Here is a 27419-nt window from a genome sequence, read left to right as displayed (position 1 = left end):
TGAACATTGAAAACCAATCAGAAAAAACACATTCCAAAAATAATGTTTTTGAGAAAACTGAGTCTTTAACAAAGCAAACTGGAACTCTGCTTTGGCACAGTGGGAGCCTGCTGGGTAGCAGTGAAAAAGAACAGTTTTAAATGTAAATAACTTGAAGAATATAAACAATGCAAAATTTGTGGCAATTTCATAATCAGCTTTTCGCTGTGTTTTACATTAAAGATTTTTTTTCTTTATGGTATTGGCTTAAATTACAGAAACTTTACCTCCCATGGCTTCTTGGAAAAACTGTGGCATTGCTCATAGTTTCTGACAGGGCAAACAGGGAAAACAAATGAGTGCTGGAGTTGTGTGTTTGATTAAACACTTCTTTGAAGTAAAACTTTTGTGTGGTTTCAGCTTTCCTCTTTGGCTTTCACTTGTCATCTTCTGATTTTATTGTCTAGTTTTCCTTTGTCCACAATATCAATTTTAGCTTCCTGTTGTTACTGATTGATTGAATTACTACACTTACCATTCAGATGTCTTTATGCTGTTATTTATAAAACATTGATAAAGTAACAAGTGGTGCAGATATGGTTAGTTGACTAGGGTCATAAAGTAAGACTCAGTATAAAGCCTATAATCTACTGCAGGCGTAATTGCCTAGGATTCACTGAGGAGCACAATAAATGCCTTATCTGTAACGGAACAGGAGTAGCTGTTGCTTGGTATCCTGTGTTTCGTACAGGATTACTGGGTTCAAGTGGGCTTCCGATTTTTTGACGTGGCAAAAAGAAGCTCAGTGATTATACTGTTGCATTCGTTTCTTCTTCAGTATTTTGTCTCCCAGCTGCATTAAGGATTTCACTGGCATCGCAGCCCAGTGGAGCCAGCTGGTGATTTTGACTATCAGTGTGATAGCATCCACCACATAGAACATCAGAAAGCATTTTTCTTTTATTAGCTTGATATTAAAAAATTGGATTATGCATTGTATTTTGCTGTTCATTTGTCTTTGTTCAGGTTACTAACTGAAGCTATATTTGAAATGAACATTAAAAGTAGAACAGGAAGAACTGCTTTAGTCTGTGCCCATTCAGTTTTCTCTGAATGGAAGGTTAGCCTCTTCCAGGAGTCCCAAACAGCTTTGGGGCTGCTCTGAGCATAGGAACAATCTTGCACAGTTTACTGTACAGTAGCCTTTAAGTCCTCCAGCTTGTTGGGGATACACTTAGGGGAGAGGTCATGAAGTTGCACTCTGCACCTTGCTGTTGATAGCTTAAAGGTAATAATGATCTTTATCTGTGCTCTGGTCTTTTTGTAGGTGTAGTTCTGTAATCACGTATGAGCAAAGCTGTCTGTTTGGTAGGTAGGACAGTAGATACATGTTGGTCTTCTCTCGCCACCTTGTCCATCTACAGTGTGCAGTAAAGGGGACTGCCGAGTCCACTTATCCTGTGGGATTGGATTGCCTTAGTGGGCCAGGAGTCTGTCCCACATATCTGCCAAGGCTGGCAGGCCTGAACAGAGCAGGGCTCAGGGTTTGCTGCTTGTAACACAGAATCATTGAGTTTCACAGTAAATCTCTCTGCGTCATGATTTCACCCTGAAGATGTGCCGTACGTTGTCAGGAAAATGTGTTTGAATCTAGGCCAATCATAATTTTCAGTGAAGCTATTTGGATCATCTTTTATTTTTAAAAAACCCTCTACCTGTTAAGATGCCATGTGGATTTGTTATAACAGTTTTCAGCCAGAACAGGAAAATGTTGAAATAGCCACAGGTCAATGAAAAATACCTGGCAGGAACTCGGTGATCTCAGTTTGACCTTCTGCGTGTTTGCATATACGTTAAAAAAAAACCTTGCAGAATGGAGGCTAGAGCAGTGAATTTGCTCTAAAACTGGTATCCTCAATACTTTAAGACCGCAGAGGCTTCTGCACGGAAATGGATTAAACAAAAAGAGCTCCTTTCCACTTCCTTCCTTCGTCATCATGTACCTTTGCTTTCAATAGGGCTTTTGTGAATAAAGTGCCTGAAGATGAGAACCAAGAGCACTTGATGTAAACATCCCTTTACACGGCTACAACAGAGTAAGAAGGCTGCAGGGCAGCTGACAGCTACGTCTTGCAGTCTGCAGGCACGTGGTGGTGAGCACTGTGATTGTGCTCAGTTTTAAGTTGTCTTGGCAGCCTTCTAAGTCATGTCAGGGGATCTAATGGGCCAAATACTGCAAGGATTGTGCTAAAGAGTAACATGTATTTTGAATTAAGAGGCTGAAGAAACTGGAATTTTCTCATAGTTATTGAAGCTTTCCCTGGTGTGAAAGTTTGGCATGATGTCTGACACAGCGTTGTGGGTTTAATTCCAGTTTTCTGTCCAAGAAGAGCCTTGATTTCTGTGATTCCTGGTGACAGATCACGGCAGTATCAAGGCAGGGTAAGAACATCCCTGCAGAAGGATGTTGCGATAGTTGGTACAAGTATCCGTCAGGGCAGAAAGATGGGAGCATCTCACATTGTCTGATGGAGACTGTAGAAAATCCATAGTGAAAAAGTTGGGTTGATCAAAGGCTGACCTGGAAATATCCAGTAAAATGCAGCGTGCATCTTTTGAAAAGCTCAAATGCTCCATCTGATGCTAAAGGAGTCAGAGGGACGTGGGAAGGGAGAATTAATCTCTATCTGAACACATCAGCATAGCTTTCCTTTACAGTCAGCAGAAAGGGACACATTCACTAAGTCCTGTTTTAGAGGCCTGGTTTTGTCTAATACAAATCAAAGCCTGAAGGCACCCCTTTCTCTGTCAGCTGTACAGAAGTTTAGACAGCTACCTCGGAGAGAGACATATGTTTGGATGACTCCTACTCTGGAAATCCTTGCAGACTTCGGTAGGCTGTGGATCAGCTTTGGCTGAATTGTTGTTGATCCATTTCTGTATTTGAGCATATTCATTTAATGGCTCTTTTCCACACTTATATATAGTTATTTTATAAATAATAATGAAAATTAAAAAAAAATTGTCTGGTGGTATTTAGGAATTTGGCATTACAATGTTATATGCAAAGGTTTTGATTTTTGCAGCTGTAAAGCTCAAGTGATAAGCTCATCAAGATCCCAGTCAGCTGAGAACCCTCAAACTTAGCACAAGTACTTTTGTTATACAAAAACACATTATACGTTGGAAATTGGTGCAAAAGGGCAGGACTGGTGCAGCAGTTTGACCTCTTTGAAATGAGGCAGTCTGCCAAACAACATTACAAAGGTGTTTCTTTGCATCCAGATGGATTTTCTGCGTTTTGTTTATTCTCATTCCTAAAATACACATCTTTTCAGTGCAGTGTATATACATAATATATGCTTCTGTTTAGTACTGTATAACATTGTAATTGTAAACAATTTTTCCCTTCACAGAAAAGAGAATGTGTGATAATCGGTTAGCAGTTTGTTCCTTGGAGATCCACTGTGTGAATCTTTGAGGGACATGAAGTAAACTAGAGGCTTCTTAGTAGTTCACAGAGGCTTCTTAGTAGTTCACAAAATCACAAAATGTGATGAGCCTTTTCCTGGGCCAGATTTCCAGTAGACTGCAGAAAATCTGTTTAGACAGATATTTGTGCATAGTAACAATCCTTAGGCACTGCAATACGTACTTCTGCAAATAATGACCTGCATCTTAGCCATGGATGTAATAAAGTACATAGCTGAAGAGATAAATATGCAGTTCTAGTACCCCTTGTTAAATATTTGTCCATGAAACTGGAGCCCAGCTTGAGATGAGGTATTGTCAGGTACTTTGTGTATCTTTATTTTATTTTATCTGTGTCCTTTTTGTATAAGTTAAAGAATTAAAACCCAAGTCTACATAAATAAGCAGAGCCTGGATCCACAGCATTCACTTGTGTTTTGGCAGCCCAGTTGAGTTACTGGGTAACACTGGACCCTCAGGGCCCTTAGCTGCTCCCCATCACGCTCTCACCCTTCTTTTGGGAGCAGTTCTGAGCGTACCAGGGCTGCTTACCAGCTTCCCCATCGGATCGCTCCAATACGTACATGCATACCTGCACTCTCTCTCCTCAGTACAGGGAGATGGCTAGGTATTTAAACAGGATTAAGCTGCTGCATAAAAGGGAGAAAAGTTGCATTTCAAGTTGTTTAATATGATAGTTATGATGGTTTGTAAAGTCCAAATTCTTTTCTTCCAGTCTTCTCTGTTTACTGCTCTGTTGGCATAGGCACAGACGGTTGCCCTTGTCCTGTAAGTCCGGTGTCCTTTTTGAAACCCCCTTTTCTCTCCGCCCTCCACATCTTCTTCCTCTGTCCAGTGTTGTTGCTAAATCTTGTCATTTTTTCTCTGTAAAATTTCCCTTTTGCCATCTTCTTTCTGCCTGATTCAGCTCCATCACCCTGTCTCTTTCAGTGCCTTCACTGACACTCCAAGCTGTTACCAGTAGCATTAAAACTAATTTGTGTTTGCCTTGATTCCATAATGACCTCACATTAGTCCATTTCCCTATTAATACTCTGCCTGTAAAATGCCACTGAGATAATGAACCTCATCACAATGTGCTTTTTCCTAACGTAATGGCAACAGTCTTCCAGTTTGTGAAGTACAAGCTGGCTGAACACTTAGCTGATGCTTAATTTAATTAACGGGAGGATGCAAAATGGGCTAGCAGGCTAGTATTCCTCTCGGAGAGAAAATGATAATTACCAAACGCTACAAGTGATTTGTAAACAGCAGACTGGTATTTTTCCTGAACTGACTAATCCAACACTTCAGTAATGTGATTATCTCTTATTACAGCCTTTTGCCCACTCTGCCTCACATTTCAAGATGAAACCTGATATTTTTCCTTTAATATGCATATTAAAGATGATTCAGTTCTTTAAAATCACCATGCAGTTGCACCAGGGCTTTGTTACAGTATTTTCTAATTACTGTGCTGTGGTGCCATTTACAGTGCTACGGTGAGCAGTGTTTTATTTGGATCACTTGAGAAACGGTGAGGAAATGGTTGCAAATATGTTTTGCTTAAGCAGTTTATCTTCCTAGTGCAGCTGGAGTTTTTATTTCACACTCAAATGTACTAGTAAAACATCAGGCACTTTTTTTTTCTAGTCTGTGAAGCAGCTAAGTACAGCAATAAGGGAACTGGAGCCCTTTTGTAAGTATTTCTATTTCTTGAATAGTATCCCAAATTTTTGTCTGCCTGCTGCCTTATCTGAGCCTAATATCAGAGTATCTGAGCATTTCATAATCTCTGCAGTGCCCTCATACTCCAGTAACCCTGTGAAGAAGGAAGATGGCCTCGCTTGCGTTTCACAGATGGCGAGCTGGGACACAGAGGCGTATGGGGGCTGTCTGTACCCTGTAACAGAAGTGCATGAACGACGGGCTGCTGACACGTTCGGACCGTCACGTTAGGGCTTCCCTGCGAGTGCTGGTGTTCCGCAGCAGCCGGGAGGGTCTCCGGTGGGAGCCACCCAAAACCACTCACGGAGAGGTTGCGAGTGGTTCAGACCAGAGCGCCCAGGGCACGTTACTGACCTGGGAGCAGGACTTGAGCTGTAGGGAAGGGTAAAATAGGAAAGGCTTCTGTATGAAGTGAATATTCTTTTTCTTAAATGCAGCAATGTATACTGTCCCCTACTGTTGCATGTAGTCTGCATAACCCTGTTTAGTGGTGACATAGGGTCATCTGAAGGAAACAAGAACGCATATCCTTCTAGGAGTAACAATAATTTCTTCTAGGCACTGGTTCCAGACTTACTTGCAGTTAGTTCCTTGGGGAATGAGCAGCAAGTGTTCTTCTTTTGCCTGTTCACCAGCAGAAACGATCGGTAGTGGACCGTACAGCTCTTCTGAGATGTAGAGGCGAAAGGCACACCTGTAAACCATGCCAAGTAGGATGTTGATGAAAATGTTCCTGCTCTTACTTATTGTAGCTTAGAGTAATATAGTGAAGTTCTTTGTCCCGTAATGGTGTGACTCATTTTGAGACTGTTTCTGTTAAAGTTCACAAATGTGTTTGAGTATTTGTAGAGTGCTGCTGTATGAGTAAGGCTGGCCAACTGTTTGTATTTTTTTTGTGACCAGATGGTTCTGCTTTTGCTCTGCTTTTTTTAACCCCTTGCTTCAACAGGTTTCTTATGAGCTCTATCTACTCACCACTCCACATAGACCATTGCAGTTTTCACCAGAATTAACATAAAAATTAGAGTTACCCTGGCTCATTATTTGAGTCCAGAGTTGAAAGTTAGATCAAGAGTTGGCATCTCCCTCTACTTCATGTATATCTGCACTTTGAGTTGGAAGATGGTTCTCCTCATGCATCTTCACAGGCATTTTGTTGTACATATTTGTCCTAGTCAGGAACTGAGTCTGTAAAGACACTATAGTCATCAGATAAAGAGCACCGATCTTCAAGACCAAGATGTCTCAACCTGAGCTAAAGGAGAATCTGGTTGTAGGCCACCTGATGTCATGTATTACTGGATATATTTCAGATGGTTTTACTGCAGTATGAGATAATTTCACATTTTTTTCTATGTTAATTCTCACAGTATTCCCACATTATAGCAAAAAGCAACTATCCCTATTTTTCAGGTTGGGGAGGAAGTAGAAATAATGTCTAATTTACCAGAGCTCCAAAATCCTGATAGCTGGATTACTCCAAATACCTTAGAGTAATTCTTAAGTGCCTGGATGTTTCAATTATCTAAGTTCTTTTGAAAAACACTTCAGTTCAATAGAAGTTCTGTTAAAATTTCCATGGCATGTATCTGTGAACATCTCTCTTGTAATGCCATTAAAAATCTGGTCACAATACTACTCTATTTAAATGTTTTTCAAAATTTTACAGTAAACATGAATTCATCTGACACAACTGCAGAAGCCCCCATCTCAGCAAATCATCTTAGGCTTTCTTCATAGTCAGCAGAGAGAAATGTGCACTTTTAGGATGTGACTTCATCTAATCTCTTTTAATCATGAAGTGCCTACTTCTCTCTATTGACTGCAAAGTAAGGCTAGACAATTAGTTCAAAACATTGTCTCCTGCACTATAAATACTTGCATTTATTTAGCTGAATCCAACCCTAAGTGGTTCATCAAAGATCTCCCAAATACTCAAACCTCCAAGTCACGAACTTCACCAGTCTATCCAGCAGATTGTATTCACTGCCTTTGCTCTCTGTGATTCCTCACTTCACGTTTAGTTTGTTTTGATTTCAGCTGAACGTCAGCTGTAGAGACATGCATTAGGGAGGAGAAAGAAAAAATGTAGGATAAAAAGTTAGAGCTGGAGAGAAGTGCTAAAGAGACTGTAATAGGTGTTCTCTTTGCAAAAAGGTCTGCTGAATTTAACAGGGACTGATGGTGTTGCACTCCACAGAAATTGCTCTAAGGTTTTTGTTTTCGACTAAGTTTTGACCTGCTTGGTGGAATTCCATATGCAAGATAACACTTTCTAGTCACATTTGTAAAAGGTTTGGAAAAGAAATCCCAAACTGTCTCAAAATTATTGTGTATTACTTAACTTTATATGACCTTTTCAGAAGGTAGGTGACCTTATGCTTGAAAGCCAAATACAGGCCTGGCACAGCATCCAGTGAATTCACTCTGGGTCCCACGTGCTTCTCTAAGGGCTCAGTAAGTCCAATTCATTGTTGCTAAAGCAAATGTTAATGTGACAGTAGAGGATGAAACAACCAGACACATTTATGGTATTATTGCTCAGTGGACATCTTTCCAGACCACAACAGAAGCCAGAACTTGGATTACAAACCATTTAAAATGGAAGAGTTCTTTCTCAATTTTTACTCCAGCTGCTGGAGACTGGTTTGGAAAGAGGCTAATGAAAATGCTCCTATACATTTTTTTTAAATATGGATACTTGTCCTCAAAGAACTGAACACAGGCCAGCAATTCATTTCCTGCACTAGGCAGCATTTGAATAGCCTATTATGTCTTGACAAAAATTACTCTCCTATGGGTTGCGCCAGATTAGAACCTGTGAAACAGAGGTGGAAAGCTGGCCTCATCTTTATCAGACATATCCTGTCCCAGCTATTCCCACATCAGAGTTTTAAACATGTTTTCCTAATGAACCATATTATTTTGGAATGTTGTGTTGCCTGTGATACTTGGAAGTTAAATAGCTGTGATTTGGGTTTATATTACGTGGTAACCTGCCAAATGGCAAGACCGGTAACAAAATGAAGTCTCTATCTTGAGCATATGCTGTAGACGAAAAACAATTCTCTCAACAGTAAATTCTCTTTAGAGTTACCATTATTTCTTATTTACTCTTGCCACATTTTCATTCACTTCTTCATTGACCTCAGACCCTAAAGCATGCAAGCCCAACAGATCTGAAGACTGGAGAACTTGCACATCAAAACTGCATATATTTTTATTGGAAAATGAAGCTTACCTTTTACAGCCATACCTGCATGACAGTCTTGAGCCTGTGCAACTGGGGACATGGCCAGGCAAGGAATAAAAATAAGAAATCTCTCTTACTGATTTTGCAAAACAATAATCATCTTACATTAGCATCATAACTTTTTCTTGTGTGATATGGTTGCTTAAAATTGTCCATCACTAAAAGTAGCTGATTCTGGAGTGACTCCCTCTCCAGATGTTTCAGGCCATTTCAGGAAGTCTTGGTGAGGAAAGTTTTTGCACATGCTTGAAAAATATTGGGCATAATTAATGTGATTAATTAATGCACAATTAAGCTGAAGAGAAAAGAGCTGCTCTCCAGGAAGGGCCACCCTTTTGCCTGACTTTTTGTACCCCATTCCCTGGTCCGTACCCCTGCGCTGCCCGATCGTCCGCAGACACGTGACAGCGAGTCGGGAAGTACCGTGGCAGTTGGAAGAGTTTTCGGTGGTTGCTCTCCAGCAGCCACCGAGCATTAATGCCTCTCTCCCTCCAAGGTCTGCACGAGGAGATCTTGGAAGTGAGCTGGGATCAGTGCTACAGGGAGCAGCTTCTGCCGGGAAGGGCCAAAACAGATGTGTCTGTGCCATCCACGGTCACAGGGCAACAGCAGAGGCTCTCTTCCCCTACGTCCCAAAGAAAAGGAGATCAAAATGGCCTTTCCATTCAAATACTAGGTTACTTGTGTGTCCAAAACTTCTGCCATCCTGGGGGACTTGGGGGGAAGCCTTGGAGTGAATAATGCAGTATAGAATCAGGCCCTGAATAGGTCGTTTTCGTATTAGCACACAGCAGCACTCTCCAGTCCTCTTCCATCATGTATTCCAGTTCATCGCCCTCCCTCCCCTAGTCTGTGTTGCTCGACCATGTGCTTTCTTCAAGTTGCCAAGGGCATCCATCTCTTTTTTGTCACAGGATGATGCTGTTTGTGAAAACGTAAATATTTAGAGAAGTTTACAAAAGATTAAGCTTCATCAAGTCAAGTATTCCTGCTAATGCAGTGTCGGGACAAGTCAGCAGGGAGCAAGGGCCTGGGCTGCTGTGCACAGCTGTTGCAAGACCAAACTGTGGAATGTTCATTTTTGACTCTACCAACTCTACTGATCAAAACCATTTTGGAAGTTGGCTCATGTTTTTTTCTAGAGTGCAATCCTCTCCCTCAAAACAGCTTCTTCAGCGTGCAGGCTTCCTCTGTATTATGAATCTCTTGCCTCAGTTTTATTGTTGTTATGCAAATTCCTACTGCAGATATGCTGCACTTGCTGGACCAGTGAAAAAAATCCATGTTAGAGAAGTCCCTAAGATGCAACTCAGAACAAAAACAGTTGGGAGATCTGCCCACAATGCTTGTGCTCTCATAGTTTGGGTTTCACTCTGATCATCAGTACCTGAGAAAAATTATGCCACGTTCCCTATTAGTTATTACAGGAAGACTCCAAAAGACATAAATGATAGGGGAAAAATCCCAAGTAAGTAAGAATATTAAAAGGAAACCGTGAAATTGTTGGTTTGGGTTTTTTTTTTCTAGTAAGGCAAAGCAAACAAACAGAAGTCATTCTAGAATTCATGCAGCAAAATAAGTAATAAGAATATAGAAATACATGCAAGGCAAATGGATGCATGTGTGCAAACACATCAGCGTATATTTCCTTTAAGGGGCTGTGTCCATCTTCAGTCTCAAGTACTGCCAGTTTGGCTTTCTGCTCCAGTGGGAAGTGGATTTGTCATACCAGCTAAAATACTGTCCGCCTCTTGGATGGCTCACAAGTAACGCCACTGTAGTAACAATTGGTGAAAAAAGAGATGTCTGGCATGCTTTTTTTCAGTGCTGCTTTGCTGCCCCTTTCTAGTGAGGAGACCACAGGAAGTCCACAGGAAATCCTACCTTCCTAGAAAAATATCCTGCTTCCTCCTAAGGGCCCATGGAGCGGGCAGTTTGACATGACTGTGGGCATTTCTGAGCCAGGCAAATTGAAAGAGAATAATCTTTTGTAGGAAGTGGCTCAAGCCTCATTGTTTGTCCACAGTGGACAAAAACCAGCTGGTCTGATCAAGCGTCAGTGATGTTTTGGGCAGGAGTGTTGGACTAGATGACCCCCAGAAGCCCTTTCTAACCAATGTTTTTATAGTTCTATGAAGTCACATAATCTAACATTTTTTTTCCATCTTTAAACTCTGTGCTTCTCTGATAAACACTGCTAGGCCTTGTATTTGGTCCCATTCTTTTTAAATAATATTTCTCTGAGATTTTAATTAAAGATGCATGTAATTAAAGTGTTATTTTTATTGCAAGTTATGAATTAATTATGGTAGTCTCTGGGAACACTAGAATTTTTTAAGCATTCTTCCAGCAAGCTGAATTATCATCACTTTAATACTTCCAATATATTCCTGTAACTGAACACATTTTATGAACCTAAAGAGGTTATATAAAATTTAATAACACAATGAGAAATATGCTTAAGGTTGTAGGCCTGTGACTTTGATGACTAATATGAATGGGCAAATTGAAACTCATCATTTAAACTTGCAAATGTAGCTGAAATGACTTCATGGTTCAGGCTGAAATACAATCTAACTGAATTCAATAGGGGTTTGCTGTTTGCGGCAGATCTCATCCACGGGTTTTGAGATCAAGGTGTCAGCTTGAAGGAGAAGTATAATCTGAGGAGGATATCGGGTGTACATAAAGTTGGGCTTCGTTTCTTTTCTGCAGAGCTTCGTCTCCCAAATCCCTTTCAAAATTCAGATCCACATCCTGCTTCCCCTGGTTGCGGTGGATGGTCCTTGCTGTGCTTCTGTGCAAGACAGCGACGGGCAAAAGCGGGGAATGGTGACTAGGTGCCCTCAAGCTGCACTGACCTAAGAGAACGTCGTGCAGTTTTTTCATCATAGGGTAGTTGTCAGGGGGGTGTCCACAGACCCAGAGAAGCCGATCCTCCCAAGCCCGCGGTGGAGAGCGCGCTCCCAAGTGTACGAGGTCTGGTGTAGAGGTGACTCAGGAGTCTGACTCCACGGCGCGTCATTTTTAGCATTAGCGAGTAACCACTGAACAAGGTGGGTGGTGAGCCCTGCGCTCCCAGTACGGCACCTCAGCTGCCATGTGGCAGGGTGGGCTAAGCTCAAAATAATGTTCTTACCAGTGTACAGGTCTCTCAGCTGCAGGCAGTTTACCTAAAGATGCGTGTCCCTTGGTATGAAATGCCATTGCTTCAGAACTTGGGGGAGCCTTTGATAACAGCTTGTAGGTTTCCGTAGGAAACAGCTAATACAGTGTATTGAGTTTGTATCGGTTTACTATGGGTTTTCTCACCTAGAAAAAATTGAAAAAGAGTATATTTTTAACATCAGAAAGATATTCTGTCTTCCACAGCAATTAAAGCCAGAAAAACAAGAGGAGAGATGCTGGCAGTTATGTACTTATAAAACTTACAAATCTCTCTGGGAAAACTGGTCATTGGTTTCAAGTGTTTCCTTTCAGGCAAACTTTAAACTAGAGGAATTAGGATCAGAAAAACGAGTTGCTGTCAGATGATGATTATTTTCCATGATTCTGGTACCATGCACAAAGTAGAGGAAGGAAGCTTTCCAAACCAAGAAAAGGATATAGTCCCTGTTCCAAAGCACATAGTGTAAAAAGGCAGGGTAGGGAAGAGGAGGGATGAAGCTACACTATAGAGAGCGATCTGGGTAATGCTAGCCATGCATCAGATGACTTACAGCTGGTAGAAAGTGATAGCAATTTTTCTGGAGGAGAGGGGAATCAAATTTATTCTCGTTTAGTAAATGAACGTGTATTGGCCAAATGTTTTTGTGAATGCATTTTCATTTTAGGATGTTATTTCTGTTTTCTCCACATTAATTTTTAAGAATGTGAAACAAATGTTTTATTTCCAGGTTTTATCAAGATATTTTCTTGGGGAAAAAGGACAATTGCAGGGAAATCCCGTATAAAAATAATGTTTATGAGATTCTAATTTTTTCTGCTGGGTGCAGAAATGTTCAAATCTATTCCTAAATGAGTAAATCCCTTTGACCTGGGAGATGGAACAAAAAGTTTTTGTACTTCAAATCCATGTTTTAGTGTAGAGAAGTTAGCAGAAGTAGTTGGAATAGAAAAAAAGCTCAAATGTAGGTGTACAAAACACTACAGAAATAAAAAGGTGTGTAAACATTACCTTTCCTCACTGCTGTGTCCTTGAAGAGCCGGTCTTGTCTTGAGGTTTCTTTTCAGCTCAATGACTTTCTGGGTTGCCGCAAACTCTGTGTAGTCCCTCTGGGTCTCACATGACCCAGCTCTCTTTTTAGAGGAACATGCCATAATAACATTAAAAAAAAAAAAAAAGCTAAAACAAATGTCATATGTCACAGCTTGCAAGATAAAAGTCCTAGTTCAACAGGGTGTCTTTGAGGAATGTGCATCTATTGACAGTGGAAATACCTTAACAAAAGAACCTGGAAAATGCAAAGCTTTTCAAGCTAGTTCCTGCAAGCAAGAAAGTATGTGTCATTCTTCCTCCCACCCCCCCACCCCATTTTCACACCTAAATCGTTAATTTGTTTTCTATTTAGAAGGTTACCAGTAGTAACTTTCCGTTCTTTGAGGTAACTAGGGAGAGCTGCCTTTAGCAATGCTTTTTTTTTATTGCCTACTCATAAGAAGAATTGCTGCTTAAGACTAAGGGAGCTTTTTGAGGTGGATTTAAATGATGCTTTGAGGAAGAATGAGAAAGGATGAGGAGAGAAGTGTGCTGGAGCTTCTGTAGTACAGATTTGAGTACATGCCACTGTGCTAGCAAGGTCTGTGATGGGCACACCAAGCTCTGCAGTGTATTTTTGTGTTTCAGCTTGCATATTCTATCTTTAACCAGCCATATCTTTGAGGGTCAATAAACAGAAGCAGCAGGCCTGGATGTCCTGCCATTACCATCCCCAGCCAGTAACAGGCACGTGGAATATTTGGACAAGCATTTGTTTCTGTTTTCAAAATTTCATACATGATTGTAGCAGCACAGAAGATGAGATTTTAATAAACAATATGTTTCCTTAGGATAACAGCTCTGATTCGGGGATTTTGGGTTTTGTTGTTTCCTTTGCAGGAAGAAGGTATCGTGAAGGAAATAGACATCAGTCATCATGTGAAGGAAGGTTTTGAAAAAGCAGATCCTTCTCAGTTTGAGCTGCTGAAAGTATTAGGACAAGGTTCATATGGAAAGGTAATTTTTAATGCCATCTAATCACCTAGAGCAACACTGAAAATGTCTTGTCCTTCTCTGAGTTCATTTATGCTGGTAACATTGTCCGTATATAAATTATATTGTAAAGGCAAACAAGCAAGCCCAAACCCCTTCTGTCTTCATTTTAATAACACTTTTGTCTGTTTAGCTGGCTTGTGTATATAAAAGAATTTAGGAAATAGTGCTTATGGCTCTGGACCTGGACTAATGAGCACAGGTGAGCATTAGTGAACATCACTGTTTATAAAATTAGACCCCCCTCCCTCTTTCTGACCTACCCACCAGGGAGGTGAGTGCTGCTTAGTTGGAGGATGTAAACAGGACCATTCAAAGGCTTAAAGAAGTTAGCTGCCCAATTCCCACTGAGGGCAAATGGGATCTCAAGTACTTTCCCAAGCCCCAGGCTGCTCTTCAGCTCACACTCAAAGGCCCGTACACTTTGCTGAGAGGCTCCTGGAGACGAACCCCAGTGCTGAAAAGAGCAATCGTGGCAAGAGCGTGGGGGAAAGAAATCCCTACCTGTATGACCACAAGCTAATTTGTGGAGAAACAACATTTTTATCGTAAGTCGAAGGCTTTTCTTAATCCCAAAGACAAGTCTTCTTCAGCAGGATGTGTCAGCTGAAAATGAGAATAGGAAGGAAAGATGGAGAGAAAGAGGTAGGAGTCAATTCAGTCTTAAACTCTTTCCGTGGTTTAAATAACTAAGACTTTGAAACCTGTGGAATAGTCAGCCTAATTTAAACCAGCCATGGAAGTCCTTATCATTTTAGGTATATTATTTTGTGGAGTTTTAAAAAAATATTTCCTAGCCTTCAATTCAATGGTGGGTCATTCTGGCTAATGTGAAGAACTGACTTATACCTAAAAGTTGCCGAGGTACTCGGCCCAAAGCTGAGCACCCTGACAATGAATCCAGGGCCTTCAGTTTGATTCCTGAAAGAAGCTATATTGAGAGTATTTAACAACTTCCTGAGTACTCAAGAATTATATCGATAAGCAAGTCTATTAGAAGTTCCCTGAGATGAGAGATATCAGGAAAGTTAGCATTCACTACCAAGTTTTGATCTAGAGAATTTCTTGAGAGCACAGTAATGATATTTGAGTTTTAAATATTACAGAAATGTAAAAAATCAAACAACTCCAAATTAGATTTGCTGTATGACTCAGTACAAGAAGGAGAAGAAGAAGAGTAGAAAATCTCTTTTGCAAAAGTAACAGAGGCAGAATGGCCAGTTTTCAGATTCAGGCAGTAAAGAGTTTAGAAGTGGTTCACTGCCTGTCTTAGATTGTACTGATGTATTTCATTATTAACTGTCCAGGTTGGCCTTCTAGCTTTAGGCATTTTATAAGTAAAATGCCTAGTCTCAGCCACTACTTCCCAAAAGGAGATCTGATTTCTGGGGATCAGAGTGTGAGTGTGGACATCATAGCTGTTTGGAGCTCTGTGTGATTACAAATCACTTTCCATATCTTATGTGAAACAGGTCAGTAAACTCCCCAGAGCAGCAAAGACGCAGGGGAGGGAAGTCTGCTTGGGAATTCCTCAGCCACCTAAATTTTCATCACCTTGGTATTTGAGCTAATGGTTCAAATCTGTAAGTCCCCAGGGATGCAAACCGGTTGGTTTTCAAGGCCTCTTCACCTGAGGCCTAAATAATTTCTTGCAGGATTAGAGAAGATGCCTTTGGTGTCAGAGGAAGGGCTCTCAGCACTCTTGAAAGTCACAGCACTCGCTTAGCTTTCTAGGCTGGGATTTGGGTGATAAATCCATTGCTCCAGCTAAGGGAGTTTTGCTAGTTCAGGTATTAGTAACCTGAGGTGTTTGCATGCATATCAAACTAGAAAATTGAAAGTCATCTCCAGCCGCATACCCGTGCTGTTCTGGCAAACTAGTATAGCATAGCCAGTACAACCAGTCAAGTAAGCACTCCAGGCCCACTTGGTGGTTTCAAGAACAATGTAACTTTCCCTTTAAGAATAATCAGAAGGACAACATCATTTTGCAGTACAATGCATTTTCATTTGTTCTGTTTCCTTTTTGCTTTGGTGATTATTGTGATGTCCTCTAAAACAGCACACAGTGTTCTTGACTCATCTGTTTTGGAGGGAATGCAGACAAGTGCCCTATCCCGTGCTACAGGGAACAGCTGATTAGTGACTAGTAACTTAAATTGATAATTTTGCTTTTTATGGCAATACGGGTAGCAAAAGCTTTGCGAGATGACGTAGTAGATAAGATATTTGTAGAACTGCAGCCTAATACTTCTGCAGATGCAGAACGCTGTGCTGTTCTACGTGCAGTACAGTTTAAAATCATTATCTTAAGGGTTTGGGGTTTTGGTTTTATGGATAAAGATTCTGTGACCATTTTTACAGATTAATAATACAGCTGAAAATCTAGGGTTTGGACAAGCTTGCTTTTGATTTTCTCCTCCCTTTCAATGTAATGCAAAAATTAAATCTTTTACTTGGGCTGGATAGAAAAATATCCCAATGTTTCTCTGTCTAGCCGAACTCTAAATGAATCGATTTCCTGTTAATGCTGGAGCAGCTGAGCTTAATTTATCATGAATGTTAATGAAAAACACTTCAGAAAGTCTTACGTGTTCCTGTCGCATCCAGATTTCATCATCTGTTCCTACAGTTGTGAGCACCGGAGGTATTTGTATGTCCATCAAACTAGGAAACAGGAGATGAGAACAAGCAGCATGTGCCCAAGCTCAGCTGGTTAGGGCAGCTTGGCTGAGGAACTGTGCATATCTCATATGCACAGGAAACATCTTGAGAAGCAAAGTCTCACCAAAAAGTGTCAGATTGTATTGCAGAAGTATTGTAGCTGTGATGCTGTCAGATGTAATAGCCCTGATTAAGGTGGTCAGAGAGAATTTATCCCCCCCTTTTTTTTACCCCCAGCCTCTCCACCTGGTTGTTAAAAGGTGTTCTCCTTCCCCACAAACCTGTCCTCACATGTGTTCAAGAAAAACATAATCTGTTTACACATGTTTTTTTCAGGAGGAAGAGTCTTTCAACTTACAAATAATGTGCTAGAAACAGACTTCCTCCTTTCTTTTTTTGGCTTTTTATATTTTGGGTGGAGACAGTTAACAAAGCTGCATGGTTCCTGAACAGGCAATGAATAAAATAATCGCCACAGATTTTTTTAATCCCACTAGACATTCATTAGTTACATAATTTCACCTAGCCTTTGTTAATTTATATATTTATAAGTTTATGCTCTGTGTGGGGGCTTATTTTTGTTTTGTATTTGGCTTTGCTTCTGCTTCTGTCCAGTAACACAAGTGCTGAAATTAAAAAAAAAAAGAGTCACTGTTGTCTGGTATTTCTGACCTCAGCAGACAGAGTGAGTCCTGAGAATGAGCTAAAAGATTTGTTTATTTTATTTTCAATTGTTAAAACACTGAAAGTCTTAGAAAAACCAGACTAAATTACTGATTCCTTTGTTCACTATCCCCCCCAGTGCTCAGATGCACTCAGAGGCAGGTAAGAAATAGTTGCATGGAGTAAAACAAAAAAGATACAATCTTAGCTACAATTTTATTTAAATTACAAATTTACACTGTCAGAAGGTATAGCATAGGAGGCTATAACAGGGGAAACTGTCTTTATTGTAATAACCTATTTGTTAATCAAAGTAGCTCTACTTTTTGTTAAGTATGCACAAACAGATTTTCAGCTGTATGAACTTTCTGCTTCAGCTACATCTTAGGCAAGTCACCATTCATGACTTATGGCATAAATTACACCAAAATGGTTTTCCTCCTTAATTTAATTGATGGCAGTAATTTTAAGACACTGCACATTCCTAAGCACAAATGAGACATAACTGTTTTTCATGTAAAGCTGCTCAGAATATCAAGAGATGTGTATACACTGATTCTGATTATTCAGCCATCTTTAATTGAATGTGTAAGGGCAATTAATAACTTTGAACATATTTTCTTTGTATGGCAGTAAGGGCTTAAAACTGAAGATTTCCAGGGCTAGCTCAACCAATTGCAGGTGAAATAGATACGAAGTAATTTCAGCTAATAATTTTCATTAGATTTCCTGAACTGTAGTATCCCTCTATCAAATGCAGCAAGACTTGTAGCTGGAAGTTCAGTACTTATCTACACAAGATGTCTGCTTTTTACAGGTATTTCTAGTGAGGAAGATCAAAGGATCTGATGCGGGTCAGCTTTATGCCATGAAGGTACTTAAGAAGGCAACTCTGAAAGGTAAGGATTGGGACAGTGGCTGCAGTCTCTATTTCTGTGCTACTTTGTCATTTACTTTTCTTGCCATTTTTTGTATTGCTGCTGTCTTACGGTATGTAAGAGTGCACAAATATGTCTCTGCCACCCTCCAAAATCCTGCCTTGCTGTAGTGAACGTTCTAAAAAACCATACACAAACCCCATTACCTATACAGTGTGGGTGCAGGAGAACACGTCTTTGGAGTTTTCCAGCTGCATGCTTTCCTCACTTTCTTGGTGCCATCTATAGGACTTCTATTGGGCATACATTTATTTGTATTGCAGTGACAGTATCTTTCTGTCGCTAAAGTAAACTGGAGTAAGTATTTTTAAATAAGGTTATTGCTGAAGTAAAACGTGGCTCCTACTGGGCAGAACGGCCTTCCAGCTGGTGCTTCTCACTATATGCCTGAAAATTCATGGGAGCATATTTTCAAGTGTGAGGAGTCCTTCGGAGGTTGCTGAGATCATGCTGTTTCCTAGCTCGTGACCAGTCAGTGCATGGTCTGTAGTAGGCTAGGGCCAAATGACTGATGTTTAAAGCTGGTCATCCTCTTTTGGAGCCACTGGCTGCTACAGCCTCACTTGGACAAAAAAGAAATTTCTAGTAAAGCACAGGACTGAAAAGCAAACAGAGTAAGTTCAGTCTCAGCTGAAGTCCTTACCGTTTGTTCCTCCACAGAATTCGGGAGATCCAGTTGTCTTCTTGTTTCCCTGAATTCACACTGTACTCTGTTTTTTCCCCTCAAAAGCCTGACACTTTCTGCAGATAAGGTGGACAGCATTCATTTTGCCCAGAGCAGCTCTTTCGCTCTGTCTTGGACAGTGTGGGTTTGCACAATGTAGTATAGTGCCTGAATTTCTATCCTACTGTGAAAACAGATCATTTTGAGATCATTCTGATGACTTAAAAATCCAAATTGCTTTACCATGCCTCAATTTGGGGAACCAAAAGAAGAATGAAGCTCCTGGTTATTGCAAGGTTGAGTTAGAGCAGGTGGTGGCAAGCAGACACAGCGACTCTTCTGAGTACCAGTCAAAATGGGGAAGTGGCAAACCAGGTATTTACACAGTCCTTTCCTGTAAGAAAGCCTTTTCAAAGAAATGTTAGTTTGAAGCAATTCTGGCGTGCTGATCTTTTTGTTTGGAATGTAGATGGGAAAGTTTGTTCTGGCAGAGCAGCGTGGTGTAAATAACCACTTAAATAGTACTGGGCGTACGCAATACCTAAAAAGTAAAAGGTCAGGTCTGCGTACACAGTATGTATAATAGAGTGATTCTCTGACTTCTCAACCAAGGACAGAACCCTGATGTGCCCAAACTGAGCTGAACTCAACTCTCAGAGCCTTCCCCACCTGGGAAAGCCGTCTCTTGCCAGCCACAGGGTCTGAGGAAGGACTCTGTGATCCCTCTGATGTCAACACATAGCAGAGACTCGTTTCAGTTTCTGTTGAGAGCCCACAACCTTTCACCTAAGGTGAAAATTGGGTATTCTCTCTTTTTATGTGTAACTCCGAGGTGTGTTGAGCAGAAAGAGTTTTTGTGGAGGGTTTCTTCTGCATCCTCAAACACGCAATTTTTACTTAATGTTTGATAGCTAAATCTGTAGTGTTAGGTTCCACTAGGAAAAAAATATTTGTATTAGCAGTATTTTAGGAAATCTGAAAACTTACATGGTGATTTTAAACTGCTCAAAGTGGTTTAATCTCTGTTCCATCAAGAACAGGCACCTCCAGATGCCCTCTGTGTTGGCAGTTCCTCAGTTCGTTATACCACAGAACCACTGCCTCTCTCCTCCCTGGGCCGTCGCAGCAGGCTATTTATTGTTTTCTCAAGCGTGGGTCACAAGACCAAAAGTTGAGGCTGCTTTGTGATTTTGCTGGATTGCATTTCTCTCCCATTCAGACTACTTACCCCTCTGACTGGTAGCTCTGGATTTCCCATTAATCTTAAGATAACTAGCACATTGGTAGGAACTAATTTGTCCACACTAGTTTCTACAAATAAATTAAACTTGACAGCTATTTAACTTGAAGTACAAAAATGAAGGCAAAACCCCATTGGCACAGGGCAAGTGAGCCAAACAACGAGGATTGCTGTCAGTGAGCTTCCATGTAACTTTTGGCACATAGGTAAGATTTCTGACAGCTTAATTTCATCTTTTAAGTGAGAGTGCTGAATTGTTGCTGCCTACCTACACTCAGAAAGGCTGGAAGTCACTCCAACGTGAAGTATTTATTACCATGTCAAGTAACGGGAGCAAAGCCACAAGTACTTGTTAGCACTGCATTCAGTATTTACTGACAAAAGGCATGCTACAAGACAAATTTCTGAATGATTTTGCTTCCTAACTTATACTCTGCAGAGTACAGCATGGAGCAGGAGACTCAAAGCTCTCAGTGCCAATGCCATTGACATGGCCACACAGCCCTAAATATCATAGCAGTTGTTTTCTTTAGTGAAAGAAATTTGCAAAGCACATAAAATGGAGAAATGAGAAAGGAAAGAAAAGAAGAGGGGGTAGCAAAACTGTTTTTTCTTTTCTGGCTTAGTCTGAAGAATTAAAACCTGGATAAGTAAGAATATGAGGAAGTTAAATGCCTTCAGGAGTGATGGGTTAAAACTAGATTTGTCCCTTGCTCTGAAGAACAACCATAGTGGGTCCTGCCGAAGGGTTTCCTACCCCAGGAGCCTGACTCTGGCCGTGGCTGGCTGGTGATGTTTAGGAAGAAGCAGAAATACAAAATGGTGCTTCCTCCAGTGAGTCTGCTGCCTCCTGTCTCTTTCCAGGGCAGCTGTCCCTTGTTAGCGTGATCTGCACTTCACCACCAACAAAGGGTAGCATAAGAAGGGTACAGCAACCAGCAGCAGCACTCTTCAAGCGTTTACAGCTCAAAAAAGTTGTTTGATACAAAAGAGGCTTTGTAGATCAATTGCATGTGTGGATTTAAGCTTGAAAAAGATCTGCTAAACAGCAGAACTGCTCCTGTTGTGAAGGAAGAATTAGACTCCAGAATATTTCAGTTTAGATTGTGCAAGTTTGCAGAGGCACATGCTGTAGGCACAAACATTTGTGAAAATGAAATTAGTTTTTACCTCGTGAAGGTTTGTATTAAATGTAGAGTATATCTGAATAAGCAGCTATAACAGCATGGATCCTTGAAAGTGAGAAAGCCACTGCTCCTCTCAGTTGTAAATGAGAGCATCACACACATTTCTTTCCTTCACACCTCATTTCCTTTTGCAGGAGCTTCTGGGTATCTGTTTTTTAAAGCAGAGAACTTCCTGAAGAAACTAGATAAGCGTTTCATTCTAATTATTAATTTTAGGAAAACCTTGTTCAAAGTGTTTGAGAATGTTATGTCTGTTATGTGCCAGATGGCAAATACATCAGATTCAAGGCTGCATGTATGCCTGTACTTATCTGAATTTGAAACACTATTTATTAAATTACAATACCCTAATAGCTACCTTTGCAAATATAAACCCTTTTTTTTTGGGGGGGGGGGGGGGGGGGGGGGGTCCAGGTGTGCAAAGACAGTTAAGCACTTAAATACCTTCCAAGAGTGAGACTTCAGCCTTTCAGAATGTCATTAGATAGTACTCTTAAATACCATCTTAAAATGTTGCTTTTGTGTCTTCATTACTCTCCTTTTTTTTTCTTGAAAATCAGATTTTTTCGATAAAAAAATGAAAGAGAATGAAGTTGATCTATATGTTTAAAAACTTAAACATATATACCAGTATGTCTTGACTGTCCAGCCTGAATGCACAATGAGACTGAGGAAGAAGAAAACAGGGACTGTTTATTCTGTGTGTATGTGTGCCTTGTATTCGCTGGCAAAACTGGGACAGAGGGAAAGGGCAGGCTGATTATTTTGATTCACTCAGTATTTCTCTCAAGGTGTCCCAGGCTCCATCGGCTTTACGGGATGTGCTTCAGGATGCTGTGAACAAGAGCTGTTTAGATCGCTTACAGTGTAAGCCTCATTAAACACCCATGAAGTGCCTGTAAATCCCCAACAGGTTGCTGTGCTGGAATGTAAGGGTTACCTCTGGAGCTGAAAATCAAAGACCCATCCCTCCAGGAGACATGCAATCTTAAAGAAAGTGGCATGAAGACATAATTCACTGATATAATGCTTATGAACTTTGTAAATATTACTGTGATGATGTAGCGAAGGTTATGTGATGGGTCAAGAGGAAGTAGTTTGCATCTACCCATCTTGTTGGTAATGGGCTGTGTAAATCTCGGCACTGGAAGCTATTTGATGCTGAGAACTAAGAGAGTCTACCTGTTTCTGCTTATGGGGTTTAGAACTGATAATCTGTTTTGTCAAAAGCTCTGAAGTGCTTTGCAGTTTATGATCCTCTCAGTCTAAGCCAGTAGGCTTATGGGTTTACAGTTGTGCTGAGTGCGTGTGATGGTTATAGATGCAGTGAGCGGTGAGAGCAGCTTTAGTGACTCACAGAGAGCTGGTGGTGTTCTTGGGGATGTTAGACTATGATATTAATTATACACTAAGTGGAACAACTAACTTAGATGTCACCAGCTGGACTGTGATTTCCATCTAAACCATTGGTAAAATTGTAGTAGTGCCTTCCCTGTTTGGACACCAACTGAAGTGACTTCTTCAGCTTTCCTCTGTATGCAACTCAGTTTCCCTGAGATGATTGCGGTGTTTAGATCTAAGATGTCGAACTCCAGTGGTTTCCCTCTGGTTTGAAGGGAACAAAAACCCAACAAAACAAAGAACTGAGGACAATTTAACCTTATAAGGCAGGACTCAGAAAGAGCCTTCACCTCAGATAAACCTAGCTCTTTGGTGCCGAGATTTTAAAGGTGTCTTGTCCTATTTTGTTCAGCCTCTGTGTTTGGTGAGAGGCTCTGTTATTCACCCAGGTTCACCCTTGAAATTTTGGTTTATTATCTTTTCTTAAAGCGTTCTTCAAGCTTTTTTACATCCTCCTGGGCCTCTTATTACCCCCTTGTAAACAATTCACTGGGGGAGTCCTGCCCACACATCCAGTTTCCTCTGAGTCCAGACCCCACAGCAGAGGTCCCCTTGCTCTGCTCTTTGGAGGAAAGCCTGCGTGCTCTGAGAATTGTAACCCTCCAGATGTCAGGGCTCTGGCCTCAAAAAAAACCATTGCTGGACCTAGAAGTACTCTTAAAGATCCAGCGGAGACATAGACTTACCCCACTCCACAAATAGCCATATGGTAAATTTTCAGTCTGGGAAGGAAATAGCAACTTCTGTGTGCCCAAACACAGTAACACTTGATTCTTCTGTATATCTCACAAGTGCCTCTAAAACATAAAGCTCAGCCTAGTCGGTATGTGCTCAGCCACACAGCAATGCTCTTGGGTCACCATCAGGACCTTGCCCATGCGCTTGCAAGTTTTGTGGGCCAGGAGTCAAGGAGAAGATCTCCAGCTTTGTGCTGAGCTGCAGAAGGTGCCAACCTTGCCTGTCACATTTTAGGAGCAAGCTGGAATTAGTAGCTGTCATCCAAGGAGGCAGAACTTTCTTTCCTCCCGTGGGAGTTTTTAAAAGGAAACCAAGAAGATCTTCAACTCTCAGTGCTTAGAGGTCACTATCGGACTCTGGCATCAGACCACCTTTTTCTTCCTCCCCTAAAAAGTTAGCTTATCTAGGGCTTGCTTTCTGAAGGAGGAAAGGGTACAGTACATTTGAGAGAGCTCACTTAGGTTGTTCCTAATGGGCCGTGGAGAATAATGTGTTCATATATTATAAGAAAAATGAGCTGTGGTTAGGCAACTAGCTCACTGTGTGTCAGCAAATATTAAAGAGCATCCCAGCCTGAATATACAGCAGACTGGGCAAGTCAAAAATGACAAAAAGCATCGCTGGAAGTTTATTTTCGTAATGCTTGCTAAAGAGCATTGACTTCCGTTCATTGAGATTGTACCTGCTGGGTTAGATACTTAATACTCTTTAGTGATTCTGTACAGTGTTTGGATTCAGGTTTGGATGAGAAGGGAAATCTTGCCTATAAATATGAACTGAGCATGCATCACTTAAAGATTTTAGTATCTGTTTCTATTCAAGCTGTGTGGAACTTCTTATTGTATGAAGTCCTGATTAAATTACAGCCTCTTCACAGTGCTGAGTGCATCATGAAGATCCTGTTATCAGGCACCGGTAAGACATTCAAGAAATGAACTCTGGATATTAAAAATGTTCTCTGCTTTGTAGCAAGGGAGCATTTTGGCTAGTTTGTTTTTGCACTAAAACCTGTTGTTCCTCACGAAGCTTCTCCTAAGTGCCAAAGGAAATTCAGCTTTCTCTTAATGAAAATTTTGGCCGTTGAGTTCTGTATAGGGTCACCTTGTTAAAATTGTTGCTCAGGTTTCTAGGTAGGAAATTCTTCCTATTGTCCTGAGGACAGAATTAAGTCTTCACCTAAATACTGGTAAAAATTATAATCAACCTCCCTGTCATTCAGCTCCAGCATAGGAGCACACACTTCTGCACTTCTTGTACATGCTGTAGGTAAATGCAGCAATATTGCCCAGTCCTTTCCTGTCCACACATTTGTTCCAGTACAACTCTGCTATTACAGTCATATCAAAATACAGCTCACTGCATAGTTGTATGTTCATTTGGAACCAGCCTCAGCAGCTTAGCGTATTGCTGCCTGAAATAGCTTCTCCCTGAAGAGAGCACAGGACAGGACTGAGAAGCAAACCCCGGCCTTCTGCATGAGAATTTCAGTGGTGTAGCGGAAACTGCGATGGGAGTCCTAGCATCCAACAGCATTGGTGCTTTGGCTCAGACCAAGCTTTTGAAGCAGTTCTTCCAGTCATCTCCATTTGCTGTGCCTTGGTTTGCTGGGCACAGCAGTTTCAGAGCACACAAGCTAGGTTCCCTCCTGAGGAAACGAAACCAGGAGCACACCCAGTGCCCTCCAGACTCTCATGGGCAATCAGGCCATGGGACCAAAGTGTGACATCAAGCGTGGGGCAACCTCAGGTTCCCAGCACCCACCATTCCTTTCCATACATTGCTGGCTACACCACACTGCTGGCTAGTGCAGTCATAGGTTTAAGCTAAAGTTTCAGACTTTGCTGTGAAGACACTGAGTGCAACTGTGTTTGTGTTTTTCACTAGGTATAGCACAGAGCTGTCTTAAATTTTTCCATCTTTCTGATAAGTTAACGTGCCCACGCCCTTAGCTTCTAATCCCTGTGCAGTTCCACGGGTTAGCAGCAGCTGAAAGTGTTGCATTATTCAGGTATTCATATGATGATTCCCTAGAGAGCACAAAGGAGATTCAAATCTGAAGTCAGAGGAAGAAAGCACTGAAATGTCTGCTTATTTTTTTGGCAGAAAGGACGTGTTCTTCACCTGTGATCAAATTATACAAGTTTGTTCTAAACGTTTGTTGAGTCACACTCTTCTGTCAATGAAATAGGGAAAGAATGACTTCTTCAAAGTTTCTAAAAAACAGCAGCTCTTGCAGGTAGCATTTGAATGTGTCCCCTGGCTATTCCAGCCAGTCAAGGAATGGTGGCTGGTTTTTTTCAGGAATGAGTAGGCCATCATACTCACTTCTTTTTTGATAGTAAAAAGCAATTTTCCAAATCACCTTGCAATTTTCAGTCAATTTGCCATCTACGTCTTTAAATTTTCAGTTGATCCTGCTGTGCTTGACACAGTGAATAAGTAGCAATGGAGACACTTGAAACTGCAGCTCCTGTAGGTGCCATTGGTAAAAAGCTTTCAGACCCAAACTCATTCTTCAAAGTCCTCGTAGTAGACTTGATCAAGGGCTTTCATTACTGCTTGCTTTCCCTTGGATTATTCTTTTTGTCGTATTCATTGCACTGTATATCTAATGACAGCTATTTGCAGTTATTCCCAATTGGTTGTAGCTTTACAGAAAAACCAAATTTGGTATTTTCTATTGTCTAGTAGCAGATTGCTGTTAGTTGCTTTTGGTGTAGTTTCAGGAATGGAGAGACTACACGGACAGCTGTCCCGAAGCCACGAGTGAAATGTTTATCCTGTTTGACAAATGTGGTGCAATTCCATTTTAGCTGTAGAAAACCCGCTTTCACCAGGAAAGAACTGGGAGGTGCAATGGCCTTTGTCAGCCCTCACACCCCTCCCCAGCAATAGCTGGAAAGCAGAGAGAGAGGAGAGAAAAGCACAGCTTAGTTTAATTGGAACAGATCTATGAAGACCGGCGTGAAGCTCCAGCTGAATGAACGAGTCCGGAGTGAGGCAGGCGCCACTGGCTGCATGCAGTGCTCTGCCTCGGCCAAGTACCTGGGAGCGAGGACTGGCTGATCCCTGGGACAACCACAGAGGCTCAGTGGTTCTGCTTTGGAAGCCGAACTCGTGTCCCTGCCTGCGTCTGCGCCAGGTAAACCCACCGGCGTGGGACTCTTGGAGGGCACCTCGTGCCTTGCGCTGCCACTAACGCGTGGGCTGGAAGGCACCCGGGGCAGTCCCGCAGCCCACCTCTGACCTTGGGTGGCACAGCTCTGCTTCTCTGTCATTCCTGACAGATGTTTGCCTAACTCGTCCTTAGGCTGTCTCTATGCCTACCGTTACAAAATGCTTCCTAACACCTGTCCTGTATCTGCCTCGCCACAGCTGAAGCCGTTTGCGTCCTCTCTGCTGTGAACAGTTTTGTCTCTGCAGTTTTCTGCCACGTCTTGAAGGTTGTTATCATGTTTAGCTTCCCTCTTCTGTAGGCCGAGAATCTCTTCTCTTCCTTTCCTTCCTCAGGGTTCACTTTTTCTAGATGTCTGGGTTAGAAGAAGATTTAGTTATACACTAGGTAAGTCAGAGGTAACTGTTAAACAAAGTGTGATCTGCTCTGGCTGCGTGTTCCAGATCTAAGGTTCTCTGTGAATGCTTTGTTATGACAGAAGTAGTAGCAGTACCCCTGCTCTACCAAGCAGATTGTTGAAAATTCAGGTTTTTTAATGAAACAGATAAAAATGTCCTGCTGCAAAGACAGCAGAGTGGTCGTGTTCTTGAGATGTTGAATGTTTGTTCCTTGGGGGAGTCCCATTCAGAGAAAGTTCCTAGGAAAAGCCAGCCCTCAGGTAGAAGGATTTGCAATACGGCTCTTCTGGCACCGCTGCGCGAGACAGCAGCACTTCTGGAGGGTGGTTTCAGTTCCTCATGGTTGCCTGCAGCTGTCAACCTCCATTCCCCTTCTCTCATGTGTTGAGCTTCAGAATTAAGCTGAACATCAAGTGGGCAGGACTTACCCAGGCCAGTCAGGCTTTACCAGCGATAACATAACACTGGTCACTGTTTTATCTTACCTGATGCCCTTTTCCTTCTGCCTTTCTGGCTGGCATTCCATGGGCCAAAATGGGCATCTTCATGTGAAGGTCTGCTTTTCTGGTTTTGTTTTGGCTTGGTCTTGGGACTTGAAATTTTTTTGAGTCTTGTTTGTCTTGCGCTGTCTTTAAGGAGCTTTGTAAGCTTTCTGTTTGCTTGTAATGC

At 41.5% G+C, this 27419-nt stretch overlaps 1 protein-coding gene across 4 annotated transcripts in view; it reads left to right on the top strand.

The window, feature by feature from the left end:
• Positions 1-27419, top strand: part of RPS6KA2 (ribosomal protein S6 kinase A2) — a 303750-nt gene that overhangs the window by 185347 nt on the left and 90984 nt on the right. For all 4 annotated transcript variants that reach the window (XM_049800958.1, XM_049800960.1, XM_049800959.1 and 1 more), the window contains 2 exons: positions 13530-13646; positions 17827-17908. In XM_049800958.1, the coding sequence (XP_049656915.1) occupies positions 13530-13646; positions 17827-17908 (199 nt within the window). The remainder of the gene's footprint in view (positions 1-13529; positions 13647-17826; positions 17909-27419) is intronic.

Source organism: Accipiter gentilis, chromosome 5, assembly GCF_929443795.1.
Source record: "Accipiter gentilis chromosome 5, bAccGen1.1, whole genome shotgun sequence".
Lineage (NCBI taxonomy): Eukaryota > Metazoa > Chordata > Aves > Accipitriformes > Accipitridae > Astur > Astur gentilis.
This window is presented reverse-complemented; position numbering and strand designations above follow the sequence as displayed.